This window comes from Mus musculus, chromosome 5, assembly GCF_000001635.26.
Source record: "Mus musculus strain C57BL/6J chromosome 5, GRCm38.p6 C57BL/6J".
Lineage (NCBI taxonomy): Eukaryota > Metazoa > Chordata > Mammalia > Rodentia > Muridae > Mus > Mus musculus.
The window spans coordinates 121624740-121642687 of record NC_000071.6 but is presented as its reverse complement, the minus strand read 5'-3'; the positions used below and the strand labels follow the sequence as shown (position 1 = coordinate 121642687).

The 17948-nt window shown below is 48.9% G+C and overlaps 1 protein-coding gene across 9 annotated transcripts in view; it reads left to right on the top strand.

The window, feature by feature from the left end:
• Acad10 (acyl-Coenzyme A dehydrogenase family, member 10) overlaps positions 1–17948 on the top strand; it is a 39578-nt gene that overhangs the window by 17916 nt on the left and 3714 nt on the right. For 6 of the 9 annotated variants that reach the window (XM_006530459.2, XM_006530458.4, XM_030254817.1 and 3 more), the window contains 11 exons: positions 8–76; positions 3383–3564; positions 5294–5444; positions 7866–8011; positions 10026–10199; positions 11011–11411; positions 11903–12043; positions 12453–12590; positions 12697–12787; positions 15265–15423; positions 16468–16640. In XM_006530459.2, coding sequence (XP_006530522.1) covers positions 8–76; positions 3383–3564; positions 5294–5444; positions 7866–8011; positions 10026–10199; positions 11011–11411; positions 11903–12043; positions 12453–12590; positions 12697–12787; positions 15265–15423; positions 16468–16640 — 1825 coding nt within the window. The remainder of the gene's footprint in view (positions 1–7; positions 77–3382; positions 3565–5293; positions 5445–7865; positions 8012–10025; positions 10200–11010; positions 11412–11902; positions 12044–12452; positions 12591–12696; positions 12788–15264; positions 15424–16467; positions 16641–17948) is intronic. The other 3 variants (XM_030254818.1, XM_006530462.1, XM_006530463.2) reach the window with 2 other exon arrangements.

Here is a 17948-nt window from a genome sequence, read left to right as displayed (position 1 = left end):
CTGGCAGGATCATGAAAGCCCTTGCAAATGCAGGAGTCCCTGTCCCTACTGTTCTTGACCTCTGTGAAGACTCAAGGTAAAGATGTGTGTATTTTTTACCATTGTGTCCTCAGGCTACAGGAGAAAATAGCTCAATTGCTAACTCAGGAGCCCATTCCTTAGAAATGAGAGAATTACCTGGAGCTACCTGCCCCAGAAGCCCGGAGACCCTGTCCCTCAGAAAGCGTGTCTATGCTCAGAACAGCTTTCTTAGCATTCCAAATACATATCCACTTAGCTGGATGGGGCACATCCCAGCACTTGGAGGCAGAGGCAGAAGGCTCCATAGAGAGATGGCCACCCCCACCTCCACTCCTCACCTCTTTTTGTTTGTTTGTTTGGTTGATTTTGTTTTGGTTTTTGTTTTTTGTTTTTTTTTTTGTTTTTTTGTTTTTTTTTTTGTTTTTGTTTTTCAACACCAGGTTTCTCTGTATAACAGAGCCATGGTTGTCCTGGAACTTGCTTTGTAGACCAAGCTGGCCTCAAACTCACAGATACCACCATGCCTGCCTGAGTTTTGTGGTGTGTCACCAGGCCTGATATTTTTTTCGTTGTTTTTGTTTTTTGCATGGGCCATGGGGGGACAGGGTTTCTCGGTGTAGCCCTGGCTGTCCTGGAACTCACTCTGTGGCCAAACTGGCTTTGAACTCTTGAATGCTGGAATTAAAGGTGTGCTCCACCACTGCCCTGCAAGAGACTCTCTCTTTAAGCAAATAATACATACACACACACACACATTAATTGTGCTGTAAAATGTTTTGTTTCTTGAACTAAGGCCTCTCTTTCTAGCTCTGGCTATCCTGAATTGTGTAGACCAGGGTGCCTTGAACTCATAGGGATCCATCCACCTGTTTCCTGTTTTCCCTCCTGAGTCCTAGGATTAACAGAAGTGAAGTGTCCCATCATGCTCTGCACTACTTTTTAAGTGCTTTAAACTTCTGTAGGTTTCCTCCTCTCTCCCTTTTCCCCTGCCTCTATGTGTGTGTCTGTCGTTCTGTCTGTCTTTGAGACTGTTGTATCCAACGATGACTTTGGACAGCTGATCTCTCTGCTTGCACCTCCTGAGAACTAGGGTTGGAGCGTGCAGCACACAGCCTGTCTGGGCACGGGGATGGAGCCAGGGCTCTGTGCTAAGCCAGCACTGTTGTTTCGTACTAAGCTGTTCTCCCAGCTGAGTTTCCCTTTTTCCTTCATTTTTGATTAGGAAGATTTTCAAGTACACATAAGAATCAAAGAAAACACAACACAGAAACATCTGTGTACACTGTAGATAAAAATGCTGTTAATATTTGCCACGTGTTCCTATATATGAAGAAATTTATATGCCTAGTCATTTATTTGTTCATTTATTGAAACGGGGTCTTACTGTGTAGCCCAGACTCACTTCTAATTCTCAGTTCTTCTGTCTCAGCCTCCCCAATGCTGGGATTACTCCAAGTGTGTCCCAGGAATGTTATGTGTGCATTGTATGTTCATGACTGTCAGTACACATGTATGTGTAAGCATGTGGAGACTAACCTTAAGTGTGGTTCCTCAAGGGCCATCTGTTTGTTTGACAAAGAGTCCTTCAATGGGACCTCAAGCCCTCTAGGCTAGGCTGGCTTGCCAGAGCCCCAGCGATACACCTGTCCACCTATCCAGTGCTTCAGTTGCTAGGGAGACCACATACCTTTTTTTTTTCCTGTGAGCTCTGCAAACCAAACTCAGATCACCATATTTGTGCATCAAACATTTACTGACTGAGCCATCTCCTCAGCTCCTCTAAGAATGTTTTCCATGAGGCTGGAAAGATGGCTCGGTGGTTAAGAGCACTTGCCAGCCTTGCAGAATACGTGGGTTCGATTCCTACCATCCACATGACAGCTCATGGCTATCACTCCAGTTCCGAGGGATCTAGTGTCCTTCTCTGGCCTCCACAAGCACCTAGCACACTATGGTGCACAGACATATATGGTGCACACCCACATACATTAAAAAAAAAAAGAATGTGTTTCAAGTCAGGATCAACACATAATTGAAGAGTTTTAAAACCCACTTTTTTTTTTTTTTTTTTTTTTTGGTTTTTCGACAGGGTTTCTCTGTGTAGCCCTGGCTGTCCTGGAACTCACTCTGTAGATCAGGCTGGCCCCGAACTCAGAAATCCACCTGCCTCTGCCTCCCAAGTGCTGGGATTAAAGGCATGTTCCACCACGCCTGGCTCTAGAACCACTTTTTAGAGCTGTAAAATACTGCCTAGTCATGACTAATGGATGGCTAGTCATGACTAATGGATGGCTAGTCATGACTAATGGATGGCTAATCTCCTGAGTACCATAAGGTGGTCCATGTGCCTTCAGTGCTTTAAATAATGGTGCATTAGCTGCTCACATTCAATGGTAAATGAAATAATCAGGAATAAGGAGGGATACTGAAGGCTGCCCAGGACCTCTGTGCACTCATTCTCTGTTTGAAAGCTGAGAAGGTTTTACAGTTGAAGCAATCGGAGCCGCCTGTCACCCCAGCTCCAGGTTGTTCCACGCCCTGTCTGGCTCCCACTGGCACTTGGGGCACAGACATGGTGCAGGCAAAGCAGCCATACACAGAAAATAAAACAAGGGAGAAAGGCACCAGGGGCTAGAGAGGTGGCTCAGTGAGGACAAGCGCTTGCTGCACAGGCATGAGGCCCCGAGTTCAAATCCCACATAAGACATGAGAGTACCTGCCATCCCAGCGCTCCTGCAGCAAGAAGGGAGGCAGAGACAGGAGAATCTCCGAGCCTGTGAGCCAGCTAGCTGGCTGCTGCACACACTGGGAAAATGAGATGTTAGCTCAGACAAGGTGAAAGGTGAACCGCCCCGGAGGCTGCCCTCTGACCCCCATTACCTGTGCTGCGTGACTTGTGTGCCTTCGTCTTTGCTCATAGACAGACATTCATAGGGCACAGGCCTGGAATTCCAGCACGCTGGAGGCTGAGGCAGGAGGACCTAGAGTTGGAAGATAACCCGTGCTATGGAATGAGAGCCTGTGTCAAAGGAAGCAAATGAAAGAGAGAAATCTTCTGACAGGTTTCTTACTAAGTCTGCTGGCGTGAACAGGCAGTCAAGGGCAGAAGTGAGACTTCAAGCTGCTCCCAGACTCCAGACCACACTCCCCTTTCAGTAAATTGGTTTTGTAATCAATGTTACCTCTTCAATGGTTTCTGCACACAGAGCTGGGTGTTTAGAGGGGTGTTGGGAACCTCAGTTCTCTGCACAAAGGAGAGGAAAGGACCTGTGCCCCCTCTCCCAAAATCTCCTCTCAGAAACTGAGGGGTCCCATGGCTGACAGCCCCTGTGGTGCTCACCCCCGCCTGTGTCCCTGCCAGCATCATCGGCACCCCCTTCTACTTGATGGAGTACTGCCCGGGCATCATCTACAAAGACCCCTCCCTGCCCGGCTTGGAGCCCAGCCGGCGGGAAGCCATATACACTGCCATGAACCAAGTCCTGTGCAGAATTCACAGTGTGGACCTGCAGGCCACCAGCCTGGACAGCTTCGGCAAGCAAGGTTGGCAGGGACAGCCCATCTTTCACTGACAGTTCCTCTCACAAAGCGAAGCTCTGCTGTCTGGTTCTGGGAGGTTAGGGGTGCTGACACACAACCCCACCCACATTCTAAACCCAGGCTAATCATAACTGGTTCTGCTCACTGCTCATTTCATCCTTAGATAAGGACATCATGGGCTTAATTGAGGACTCTGTTTTTCTTGGTGTTTCTTGTCAGTAAACTGCTTAATCCTTCCTTTCTCTCCAATGCTGATCATAGTACTTAGCACAGACTCCCTCTTCCACCTCATCCTTCTTTTCTTTCTTTTTTTTTTTTTATTATAAAGTTATCTTTATTTTATTTTATGTTATTGGAGCTGGGCAGTGGTGGTTTACAACTTTGATCCCAGCACTCAGGATGCAGAGGCAGGCAGATCTCTGAGTCCGAGGCCAGCCTGGTCTACAGAGTGAGTTCCAGGACAGCCAGGGCTACACACAGAAACCCTGTCTTGAAAAGGAAAATAAACAAACACACAAATGTAGCTAAGGGTGGCTTTGAATTCTGATCCCCCTGCCTCTGCTTCACTAGTGCTGGGTCACAAATATGCCACCACACTTGGCCCTTTTCCTCCTAGACAAGGTTTCTCTGTGTAATCCTGGCTCTCCTGGAACTCACTTTGTAGACACAGCTGGCCTTGAACTCACAGAGATCCACCTGCCTCTGCCTCCCGAGTGCTGGGATTAAAGGTGTACCCACTGCTGGCTACACTTGACCTCATTTTTTTGAAAAAAAAAAAAAAAAGAAAGAAAAAGACTTTTTATTTTTACTATGTCAGGAGTCTCAATAGATTGCCAAGCTGGCCTTGAACTTGTCTCAAATGATCTTCTCACCCATCTTTAATTTAATACTATTTATTTCTTTTGGATTTCTAAGATTTTTTCTATGTAACCTTGGCTGTCCTAGAACTGTCTCTATGAACCAGGCTGGCTTCAAACTCAAGAGATCTGCCTGCCTCTGCCTCTCAAGTACTGGGGTTAAAAGGGTGTGCCACCATGCCAGGCTCAACTTTATGCATTTTTATCTTCCCTTTGGCTCTAGGAGGAGCCTTTCAAGAGGAGAAAAGGGGGGCTGGTGAGATGGCTCAGTGGGTAAGAGCACCCGGCTGCTCTTCCGAGGGTCCAGAGTTCAGGTCCCAGCAACCACATGGTGGCTCACAACCATCCCTTACGAGATCTGACTCCCTCTTCTGGAGTGTCTGAAGACAGCTACAGTGTACTTGCATATAATCAATAAATAAATCTTTAAAAAAAAAAAAAAAAAAAAAAAAAAAAGAGGAGAAAAGGAAGGCACAGCAGGGTTAGGCATGTGCCCATCATCACAGCGATGGAATGCGGCAGGGCTGGATCCCACCCGTGTAGCTGGATTCCATGCTCTTAGCCTGATGCTGTTAGACTTAACCAAGAAGATCCCCTCGGCTGTTTTTGAGAAGCTCACAAATTCTCAAAGAGGTCAGGATAGAAGCTTCCTTGTGGAGGAATAATGCCTAGACCATGCTGAGCTGGCTGAGGCAAAGTAGCTGGTGGCTTCCTTGTTGGCAGTAGCATCTCATAGGAATTGTCGCTGTCACAGGAACGTGTTCAGACACATAGCCCTGGCACAGAGCTGCTGATGTTTTCATGGCTCTGGTGAACTTGCCAAACGTCTAAGGCTGTTGGAATAGCATCCCATGTCCTAACTCTCTTTCCCTCAGGGGACTATATTCCTCGACAGGTGCAAACCTGGACCAAGCAGTACCGAGCAGCAGAAACCAGCAGCATCCCAGCAATGGAGAGGCTTATCCAGTGGCTGCCACTGCACCTTCCCAGGCAACAGAGAACCACGCTGGTGCATGGTGACTTCAGGTAGACATAGCTGCCAGGGGGCTGAGCAGCCCATGTGCAAATTGATGTGGCAAGGTTTGTGCAGGGGAAGATCAAGCCAGTGGTCTTGCAGGTGGGAATCATTCCTTAGGAGATGGAGCATCATTCCTGGCTTCTGCTCGCTAAATATTAAGAGCAACCCCTCTCCCAAGTTGTGACCACCACAATGACATGCAGACATTGTCCCATCTGCCTGTAGGGAGGAGGCGCCCGCTGGGTGGGGGAATCATTATTGAGATCAGGTACAACTATGGCATTCCCACTTCCTGTGGGGTCAGCGTTGGAAGTGAGAGTGGTCAGGGAGTAGATGGGGTTTGCTGGGGTGTATGCTGAGTCTAGGGCCCCACCTTCATCAGTGTGTCTTCCAGCTGACCTCCCATGGCTGCCCTGGACTCTGTCCTTGTGGCACTTGGGGAACATTTTAGCATTCCCTCCTTCCAGAAGCTTCTGCAGGTCTGCTGTTGAGCCACACGTGTCATTCAGGCCCCACCCTACTTGAGAATTTTCTCCCCCACCCTCCATGCCTTTAACTAGCCTCTACCTAGGACTCTAAAACCCCGCCCCCACCCCCATGCAACCCTCCCTCTGTGGCAGGGAAGGGTAGCTAAAAGGTGAGCACTGGACACCACTGCTCCATGGTCTTTGTCCATGCCACCTCTCAAGTGTCCACAAACGCGACCAAGAACATGAGCAGGCAGGAGACAGCCAGCAGCGGTCTAACGGCCTCTCAGCTGTGGGGAAGCCCATGACACAATTGGCCAAGCTCCCCTTAGAAGTCAGGTCCATCTGCTGCTACATGGCAGAGGGCGTGTATCTTGATGGAGGCAGGAACCTAACACTGCTGGAGCTGAACACCACAGCCATTAAAGCAGGCAAAGGGAGCCCGCCACAACCGTCCATTCTTCTCCAGTACAGCCTGTCGCTGCAAAGAGGCCAGCATGCTGGTGCTTGTAGCGCATGATGAGCCATGTCTGGTGGTGTGTTGGGATCTTATCTAGCAGCTAAAATATGCTGATTGGCTGTATTTCAGTCAACCTAAATAAATTTCAAGGAGCACATACTGAGGAGGAAAGATTTTCTTTCTTTTTTTTTTTTGTTTTTTGTTTTTTTTTTTTTCGAGACAGGGTTTTTCTGTATAGCTTTGGCTGTCCAGGAACTCACTTTGTAGAACAGGCTGGCCTTGAACTCAGAAATCCGCCTGCCTCTGCCTCCCAAGTGCTGGAATTAAAGGCATGCGCCACCACACCTGGCAAAGATTCAGTTCTTAAAGAATAAGTATGTGTGATACTTATGCAGGTTTACCAAGGAGTGAGAGAATGCTGTCTGTGGCTTCTGATTGCCCACATAGCCAAAAGAGACAGAAAACTGTGAGACAAATGCCCACCAAAGGAATGGAGGGAGGAAGGGTGGGGGCCGTTAGCTGAACCTGAAGTATTTGTGTGCTAGAGATTTGAAGGAAAACCGTCAACACGGCATGTGGTCCTTCCTATATTTTATGCCATGTTTGATTATTTTTCTTTCTATGATTAATTTGCCTTTTAATTATGTGTATATTAGTGAGTGCAGATACCCATGGAAGCCAGAAGGGAGTTAGATCCTGGACTGGTGATTGCAAGCCAAATTCAGCCAGGTGCTGGGACCCTAACTCGGGACTTAGCCAGAGCAGCACATGCTTGCTCGTAAGGACTGAGCTCTCTCTCTCCAGCCCCTCCCATTTATTGTCAATCAAGCCTACATTAGAGTCCCGTCAGGAATCAGAAGGACTCAGAGACCACTAGAGGAGGAGTGCACTATGGTTCAGAGGCCACTGAACAGACTGGAACCACAGTGGGGCTCCTAAGCAGCTTGTGCTGCCTGGGCCACCATGCTCTGCTGTAGTTTACTGCCCAAGAAACTCGCCGAGGCCCCTTGGCTGACAGGTTGGACACAACAGGCCGTGTCCACCATGGTGGCTTCCTGGCTGGGGCTGTAGTCCTCTGCAGGCTTGCCCACAGCTGGCCTCCCCAGGCCATCTTCTGTGGCTTTGTGATTTCCCAGCATCGAAGCCCTTGCATCTCCATGACCCCCACCACCCCGGAAGTCCCTCAGCATCACTTTGCACTAATCAGAAGCCGGGTACTTCATGGAGTGAAGAATTGGCAAGTGTGTCCAGAAACTCTGTCGGCTTTAGGGACACCACAGAGAGGCTGTGAATCCCATGTGGCCCTTGGCTTTCCTCAGTAGGGAAGTTGGGAGAATGAACAGCTAAGCTCATCCCATGCCCTGCTGATGATTTTGACTCACTGAGGCCAGCTGGGAGCCCTAGAGGTTGGCCTTGTTGTACAGCATACAGGCTGCTAGAGGGCGGACCCGGAAGGGCAAATATTGTCTCCAGCTGTCTCCATTCATTCTGTGGTTTCTCAGGCTGGACAACCTGATATTCCATCCTGAAAAGGCGGAAGTGCTCGCTGTCCTGGACTGGGAACTTTCCACCTTAGGAGACCCCTTTGCTGATGTGGCCTACAGCTGCCTGGCCTACTACCTGCCATCCAGCTTTCCCATTCTGAGAGGTAGGAGCCAGTTCCACAGCAAGTCCTGTGGCATGCACTGGCTGATGTCACTGGGCTGGGGCTCCAAAGTGAGGTCCAAGGGGTTCAAGTAACATTGTCCCTGGAATGTGGGGGTAAGAATAGGGTGGATCTCACTTAGTTTATTCTGCCGCCGCCGCCGCTGCCTCCTCCTCTTCCTCCTCCTCCTCCTCCTCCTCCTCCTCCTCCTCCTCCTCCCCCTCCTTCTTTTGGCACATGCGGGTGCTCTCCTGCATGCCAGCTGACACTCTAGCACATCAGCTTGCATTTTACCATAGGTTCTAGACAAGCTCTTGCCAATCTGCCCAGGTTCACTTTGTGCCTTCCTTTCCATGTGCACATCTGTCTTTGTCTTTTGTGTCTGTTCTTTCTGGGTTGTTTGCTCTGAGATAGGCTCTCATGGCTGGCCGGCCTTCTCCCTGTGTAGCTGAGGCTGGCTTCAAACTCCTGATCCTCCTGCCTCCACTTCCTGGGTGTTGGGATTTCAGGCATGCGTTACTGCATCCAGTCTATTATTGAAAAAAGGCATTATCATATAATTTTATGATCTCATTATTCTACATAGTCAGATACTTTGCTTCATCTGGTTTGGAATGGGGTGATACTGTGGTGGTTGTCTCCACATAGCCATGGCTGTCGTGGAACTCATTCTATAGACCAGGCTGGCCTCGATCTTACAGAGAAACCCCTGCTTTTCCCAAGTGCCAGGATTGCAGTCATGCTCCAACATGTCCAACTGTTTTGTTTTTAAGACTTATTTTTAATTATGTGCATATATGTGGGCGGGTGTGTACACAGGTAGGTTCCATAGAGTTGAGAGGCAGGCACTGAAATTCCCTGAGCCCTGGTTACAGGCAGCTGCCTGGCATAGGTGCTGGTAACCTACCTGTTGTCCTCTGTAAGAGAAGCAGGTACTCTTAGCCACTGGACCATCTCTGCAGCCATTTATTTATTTATTTATTTATTTATTTAGAATCAGGGTCTCATTATGTAGCCCTGAGTGTATTGGAACTTGCTGGTGGCCCAGGCTGGCCTTAAACTCCAATGATCTTCCTACCTCTACCTCAGAGTGCTGGGGTTACAGGCCTGTGCTGCCATGCCCAGTCTAGGTGTATAGCTTGGACAGATGGTCATTAAATATTTCTTTGATGACTTAATTTGCATTGACAACTTTTATCACATAGATGTAATTTCAGACATCTATTTCCTTTTTTCATAAAAAAACTTCATATTTCTTTCTAAAAAAAATTATTGTGTATATAATAGTTTCCCTGCATGTATACCTGCACACCAGAAGAGGGCACCAGATCCCATTACAGAGGGTCGTAAGCCACCATGTGGTTGCTGGGAAATGAACTCAGGTGAAGAGTAGTCAGTGCTCTTAACCTCTGAGCCATCTCTCCAGCCCTTGATTTATTCCTTATTTAGATACTCTGTTCAGGCTTCTAGTAGGTGTCACATGTCACAGTGCAAGCAAATCAGTAAAGCTAGTGTCCTGCCATCTTTATCTGCTTCATAGTACGGTGAGTTTGTTCTCCTGATGCCTATGCCTCTGTCTGTCTGCACATCTGCATCTGGGTGTCTCTCTGTGAGCCTGTGAGCGTGAGGCAGGCATCACACCCAGGGCCTGGCACATGCTAGGCAGGTGCTGTGGCACAGAGCTCTGCCTGCAGCTCCTCTGCCTCCACCAGCAACCCCTCAGGGACTGTTTCTGATCAAATGACCAGTTGGGGATGGCTCCATCTGGGAGCTGTGGTGGGGGTGGGGGGTGGGGAATCCTTTGTTGACTGTTAATTTGGTCTGAAACCTAGAGGGAGCAATCGTTAAGTAGCTTATCTCAGGCCAGTGGCTAGAGCAAGGAGCCACAGGACTCACAAGCTGCCTCATAGCTGTGAGAGCTACTCAGGAGCATGGTGGCCTTCAGAATATCAGGGTTGCTATTGGTAGGGGAATGAAGGTACCAACCACTCGGGGACGGTTCTGTCTCTCCTCTCAGGGTTCAGAGACCAGGATGTGACAAAGCTGGGCATCCCCACTGTGGAGGAATACTTCAGGATGTACTGTCTTAACATGGGCATCCCACCCATCGACAACTGGAACTTCTACATGGCTTTCTCCTTTTTCCGGGTGGCTGCAATCCTACAGGGAGTCTACAAGCGGTCACTCACAGGTAAGCCTTGGCCTGACAGCCACAGAGGTTCCCAGGAGATAGGTTTGGCCAGAATGGTAGAAGGCTCAATTTTCTCTTCATCATGAAAGTGTGTGTGTGTGTAGAGCCAGCTGTGGTGGCACACACTTGTCAAGTGAGGGTTTAAGGATGGACAGTTCAAGTGCATCCTCATCTGCATCTGGGAAGCTCCTGGAACCCCCGCCCTCCCCCACACACACAAAATTGTCAGAGAGAGGAAAATGATAGTGTGCTCCAGAGAAAATGGTGCTAGAAACTGGCCCTGTCATCATCGTATCTACAGGGCTGATCTAGGATCAAGTAGAATCTCTTACAGCTTCCTGGTGTCGCAGAAGTGATTTTGGGTGTCACTAATTACTTGTTTAGTCGTTGTTGTTTTTGTTTTGAGCCAGGGTTTCACTGTGTAGTTCTGGCTGTCCTAGAATTGCTCTGTCCCAGCCTGCCCTCAAACTCAAGAGATCTGCCTGCTACCACCTCCTAACAGCTAGGATTAAAGGAGTGTGCCACCACAGCTTAAATTAGTTTCTTTAGGAAAAGAAAGGCCAAGCAGCAGGGGACATCCAACCTCCAATTTCTGGTTCCCAGGCTTGGAGACTTACTACCCTCTCCAGCCTCAGTTTCCCTGTCCACCAAGTTCAGATACAGATCGTAGTGCTGCCTGGAAGTCCAGGGTCCTGGTGGGGACCAGTGTTCAGCCAGTGGCAGTGTCTGCCCTCAGAGTGTGGACAATGTCACTGACTCACACATCCCCAGGGTGGTTATGGGTAATCCATTCTCCTTTCATTCTCCATAGGCCAGGCAAGCTCAGCAACAGCCCAACAAAGTGGAAAGCTCACTGAGTCCATGGCTGAGCTGGCCTGGGATTTTGCCACCAAAGAAGGGTTCCGGGTTTTCAAAGAGATGCCAGCCACCAAAACACTGAGCAGATCCTACCATGCCTGGGCGGGACCGAGGTCCCCGAGGACTCCCAAGGGTGTGAGGGGTCACAGCACTGTAGCAGCTGCTTCCCCTTCTCACGAGGCAAAGGGAGGCCTGGTCATCTCTCCAGAGGGCCTGTCTCCTGCGGTCAGAAAGTTGTATGAGCAGCTGGTGCAGTTTATAGAACAGAAGGTGTACCCCCTGGAGCCAGAGCTGCAGAGACACCAGGCCTCGGCCGACAGGTGGAGCCCTTCCCCGCTGATAGAAGACCTCAAGGTAAGCCAGCCTTTCAGGGTGGCCTATAGGGTTTCTCTGTGTAGACCTGGCTGTCTTGCAACTCACTTTGTAGACTAGGTTGGCCTCAAACTCACAGATATCCTCCCTCTTCTGCCTCCCTGGTGTGCATCACCACAGCCCAGCTTTTGTTTCTGGTATCTTATTTTTGAGACATTGTCTCTCTGTGCTGTCCTGCTGTCCTAGCTGACCTGAAATTCATCATGTAGACCAAGCAAGCTAGCCTCAAACTCAGAGATCCACATGCTTCTGTCTTCCAAGTGCTGGGGTTAAAGATGGGTAATACCATTTCTGGATATATACATATGCACACACACACACATATATGTATATGTATATGTATATGTATATGTATATGTATATGTATATGTATATATATGTGTGTATACACACACATACATGCACACACACACATACACATACACCTTTTAAGGTAAGATTCAGTGATTAGTGATTTCCCTTTTCCCTGACAGGAGAAAGCCAAGGCTGAGGGACTTTGGAACCTTTTCCTACCCTTGGAGACTGATCCTGAGAAAAAGTACGGAGCAGGGCTGACTAACGTGGAATATGCACATCTGTGTGAAGTGATGGGCATGTCTCTGTATGCTTCTGAGGTACAGTCTTCACAGTTCCCTCAGCCTGTGAGAACATGTCCCCCCCACCCCCAAACACACACACACATGGCCAGCAGAAACCACTGCATGTGGAAAGTCCATCTCAGGGCGCCACACAGCTGGAATCTCCTATGGGCAAGGCAGGCAAGTTTAGGCAGCTGACAAAAGCCTGTATAGAGAATTCACTCAGGGGAACCACCTAGGAGTGTGGGCTGTGGGGGCTTCTAGTTCAGGGTCCTTAAACTCAGAGGAGGGTGTGAGATTAAACTTCAGTGTGTGTCTGGCCCTTCTGAGGGGAGAGGAAACGCTTTCATGAGTTGTCAGAGTGTCGTGATATGGAATAGATCCTGCCTTGCCTCTTCCAAGAGGTCGGAGATGTGGGGGACACAAATGAGTTTCTTCTCCTCAGATATTTAATTGCTCTGCCCCGGATACGGGGAATATGGAGATCCTGGTGCGGTATGGCACTGAGGAGCAGAAGGCCCGCTGGCTGGTGCCACTGTTGGAGGGCAGGATCCGTTCTTGCTTTGCCATGACTGAGCCTCAGGTACCATGTTTGTATCTTTCCCTTTGGCTGGGCCACAGCTGCTCTCTGCTCCTGTGTGATGTGGGTCCCTCTGAACTCTAACCAGCATGTGCTCTCCCTTGTTCAGGTGGCCTCCTCAGATGCCTCTAACATCGAGGCTTCCATCAAAGAGGAAGATGGCTGCTATGTCATAAATGGTCACAAGTGGTGGACCTCAGGTACTTGGAGAGGAATATGCTTTTCAAACTTTTCAGTCTGTGTGGATGAGGAGGCCTCTGGGGCCCACTATGTGTGGCATGGCAGGTTGCGGGGGGGGGGGGTGGGGTTGCAGAGGCTCTTGAGGACCTGATGACCACACCTATGGCTGATCCCCTGCAGGCAGATCTCTAGAAATCTCTTAAGTGAACCTTCTCTCTTTATTCTGCCCCTGCCATTTTGGCTGGAAGTCTTCTTGGTGGCTTCCCCTTTCCCTTGAAGTCAGGCGCATTGTGTATTAGAGGCTTCTGAGCGTCTCTGTGCCTCAGCTCATAGAGCCCCCATGCTTCCCTTAAGGGAGGGATCCCCAGACCCCATCCCATATCACAGGAGGAAACTAGGACTTGGGGTAACCAGTCACTTACCTAGGGCTGTAGCAGCTGGCAAGTGTTTTAGAGATAAGGTATCACTTAGTCTATGCTGACCTCAGACTGCTTGTACCTGACGCTGGCCTTGAGGTCCCGATCCCCTTCCCAGTGCATTCAAAGTACTGGGATTGCAGGCGTGTGCCACCACACCAGGCTCAAATTTAGGTATTTGTCAAAAATCCATATACCTGCTAGACATGGTGTTGTGCAAATTGGAATCCCAGGACCTGGGAGGTAGTGGAAGAGGTTAACACAAATGTGGGGATGTCATCTTTGGTCATGTATGAGTCTGAGGCCAGTCTGGGCTACATGAGACCCTGTCTGGAAAACAAAAAACAGAAATGAAAAAATCAAATGCTACATTGTCCACAGGATTTTAACAGACTTCATGATTCTTTTGCTTGTTTATGGGTTTTGTTGTTGTTTTTGAGCTAGGGACTGTCTGCCTTGGAACTTGTTTATGTAGACTACGCTGACCTTGAACTCCCACAGATCCACTTGCCTCTGCCTTCCAAGTACTGAGGTTAAAGGTCTAGGCAACTGCACCCAGCTTCATTATGTTTCTTAAGCAGTGGACTGGAGAGATTGCGCAGGGGTTAAGAGCACTTGGTTTTGCCGCGGACCTGGGTTCAGTTCCCAGCACCCACATGGCTGCTCACATCTTATCATTCCAATTCCAGGAGATCTGATGCTCTCTTCTGACTTTGTGCACCACCCATCTTGTGGTGTGCATACATACACACATGCAGGCAAAGCACATACAAAAATTAATGTTTTTAATCTTATGATTGTTATGAAGTGAATGCTTACCACTTGCTCACTAAGACATTTGACTTTTCCTCCATCCCACCTCTATAATAGATTCTGACTCACGTTACAGAAGAACCCTCAGAACTCATCCTGCCTCCTATTTTCTCATGTTCTTACGGACCTGTTGACCATGTGGGGAAAATCCAATATTCAGAACGACCTACAACTAGAGAAAAGGGAGGAGGGGGGAGGGCAGGGTTGGGAGAGAGAGAGAGAGAGAGAGAGAGAAAGAGAGATGTGTGCCTTGTGCTTTGGGCACGTGTTCCATCTCGATCTGTGTCCCCAGTCCCTCTCTCCATCACAGTGGATTCTGAACCACTCGATCCATTTGCTCAGTGTGCCCATTGGCTGTCTTTGGCGTATGAGTTACACTTCTGACATGTTACACTTCTGACATAGAGAGAACACAGCTGGTATTCCCACAGAGGCCAGCCAGAGAGGCTTCCAGGCCTCCCAGGAAACACAACAATGGCCTGCTAGAAGCACAGAGCTTTCTTGGAGTCTGAAGCAGTTTTCTGAAGCACACACTAGAAGGGAAGCCTGAGAAGCAGTTCAGATGTCTATGTGGTATTTCCAGGAGGGCCTCTGTCCTCAGTGTACAGCCACCAGTGTCCACAAGAGGGCGCACTCTCCTCAAAGGCTTTTGTAGCCAGTTCTATCTTGGCTTCTTCTCCAGGGATGGATTTGTGTGCTGTCTGTTTTGTACCATTGGTAATAGACATCCTCCATTTGCCCACTACCTCACTTGGAGCTCAGCATTCTAGAGGCACCATGAGCACCCCCTTTTATATCTTGTTTCTTTTATTTAAGTCTAACATGATGGTTTTTAAACTTTATTTCTCATGGAGATGGACAGAAGTCTATCTAGGCAGTTAAAGGCACTGGGTGCTTTGAAGAGGACCCACAGTGCAGCTCACAACTCTCTATGACTCTATTCCAGAAGATCCAATACGCTCTTCTGGCCTCTGTGAGTACTACACACATATGCAGACAAACACTTAGACATGAAAGTTAAAACATTGCTCCTACCGTGACTGTGGTAGGTTCCCATCTCCCTGTGATAAGTTTTGTCTTGCCTGGAGGCTGCCTGTACATCTCTGGTCCTGTGGCTCTGTGAGCATTCTGGGGCCTGTACTTGGTTCTCTGATCCTGTAGATCTATCAGGTCATAGGTTTGCTTTTCACAGGCCGGGGCTCCATGTGGTCAGAGGCTCCATAGTCCTGGAATCCACTGATAGGCTCTGTCCCTCTTCTTCCTGACAGGCATCCTGGATCCTCGATGCAAACTCTGTGTGTTTATGGGGAAAACAGACCCACAGGCCCCAAGGCACCAGCAACAATCTATGCTCTTGGTTCCCATGGACTCGCCAGGAATCACAGTCATCCGGCCTCTGTCAGTGTTTGGTTTGGAGGATCCTCCAGGTTAGATCTCCCGGAGTCAGTCTCCCTGAGTGTGGCTCTAATACCTGACAGCACTTTGGGGAGCCCTGGTTCTGTTTAGAATTTGCCACATGCCAAGGATCTGAAGGTATTGGTGAGGCCCAGTCCAGACTTTCATTTCCTAAGGAGCATGGCTGCCCAGCAGACTGCCTGTAGGTGTTTCTGCTTGCCTTACCCTTCTGATCTCAGAAGATAAGCAGAGGCACCAGGCCTGCATCCTCTTGGATTTGTCTTCTGTGTGCCATGGCCCCAGGGCATTCCCTCACCTGTGTGAAGGGAGGGACCTCTCCACTGACAATGTTTACACCCACACTTCTGCCCATCTCCAGGTGACTGATGTACCATTTCTCATCTAGGGGTTCTGTCCTGTATCCTATTCTAACCATAAGCCCAGTGAGATGGCTCAGTGGGTATTTCCACCAAGCCTGATTCCTTAGGACCCACGTGGTAGAGGGAAGGAGCTGGCTCTGCTGGTTGTCCTCTGAGCTCCTCACACATGCTTGGGCATATGCACACACACATACCCACAACCAACACATAATACAAATAAAAATAAACAATCAATAATTTGTGGCCAGTGAGATGGCTCAGTATATAAAGATGCTTGCTGCAAGCCATGCACCCTGAGTTCTATCCTCAGGACCTACATGGTAGAAGAGACCTGACTCTTGAAAGTTCTCTTCAGATTTTCCCTAATGTAACATGCCTATATGCTGACATCATATACAAGCAGTGGTGGCACATGCCTTTAATCCCAGCAATTGGGAGGCAGAGGCAGGTAGGTCTCTGAGTTCAAAGCCAGTGTGGTCTATACAGAGAAACCCTGTCTCAAAAAAAGAAAAAGAAAGAAAGAAAAAGAATAACATGTTTTTGCTGTAGACATCAATTTCTGTATTTCTGACTCTATTGTCCCCTCCTTAGTTGTGATCCAGCTAGAAGCCCAAGGCCTGGGAACAGTGCCATTGGATAGTCCTAACCTAAGCAAGGTATACAGACATCCAAAGAGATTGTATTTTGGTCTTTCAGGTGGCCACGGTGAAGTACGGTTCAAGGACGTGCGTGTGCCCAAGGAAAACATACTCCTGGGCCCTGGCCGAGGCTTTGAGATCGCTCAGGGCAGGCTGGGGCCTGGCCGGATTCATCACTGCATGAGGTTGATTGGGTATTCAGAGAGGGCCCTGGCACTCATGAAGACACGGGTAAGCCCCCCTGTACCCACATTGACTCAAACCCACTGTTGCTGGCTGAGGAATTCCAAGCACTGGTCTCCTCTGAGAACAGAGCTCACAGGGCGGTGTCCATGCCTGGAATCTGCATCTCTGTTTTGCATGTACTTTACATGGCTTCAGCTGGCTTCCAGAGTGGGATGGGCACCTCTCTGTCTAGGTGGCCAGAAGCCGAGGCCCGGCTTCATGGTGGCTGAGAGCGAGGTTCTCAACCCCAGAGGATTGTGGCAGCCAGGAACCATTTGTGTTCCCAGCACATTCCGAGGTTAGATCATGCACAGCCTGTTTGTGCCCCTGGGGTCACAGCAACTGACCCTGTGCATAACAGCTTCCTTGGTCAATATGTCCAGGCATGGTATCTTATGCCTTTAATTCTAGCACTCGTGAGCTGAGGCAGGAGGATTGCTGAAACTTTCAGACTAGAGTATGACATTGTCTCAAACAAAAGTCATTGGCCATGAGCCCCTTAAAGGCTAGGGACTCTGCTACTAGCATGGCAGCAGAGTGAGGATCTGCAGGAGGGTCAGTCAGGGGTGATCAAGCTGGTGTGGGTTCAAACTTCAGGAGTCTTCGCTCACAGTTTGTCTTAGGCTTCTATAAGCAGCACACAATTTGGTGGGAACTTATTCTGGTGATGAGTAAACCCTGCGTGTAAATCAAAGATTACAGGAAGCTCAGAGAAACACAGTAAGCTGAATATAGATCAGAAGTGATGGCACTGAGACCTTTCTTTTTTTTTTTTAAATCGAGACAGGGTTTCTCTGTGTAGTCCTGGCTATCCTGGAACTCACTCTGTAGACCAGGCTGGCCTAAAACTCAGAGATCTGCCTGCCTCTGCCCCCTAAGTTCTGGGATTAAAGGCATGCGCCACTACTGGCTGGCATCGAGACTCTTTGTAAAGACCATGTGAGGCCTTCCATAGAGATGGTTCTATACATTGCTTGAGAAAAACAAGCCTATTTAAGGCTCTGGGGCAGGGTCCCTCTGCAAGAGGATCAGGTGTGGTCCCTACCCACAAAGCACAAAGGTTTCCAGACTACTAACAGCATCCTGTCTTGCGGCTCAGGGTCTCTTACAGCCCATGCTGGCCTGGAAATCTCCATGTAGGCAGGGATGGCCTTGTTGAGACTCAGGTGCAGGCACTACAGCATCCCTGGTTGGAACCTAACTTCTTAGTATAGAAATGAACTCATTGTGATCTTAAAGTATATGGTTTTAAAGCAGGCTGCCAGGGACAGATGTCATGATGTTTGCCTTGAACCCCAGCAATCTGTAGATAGA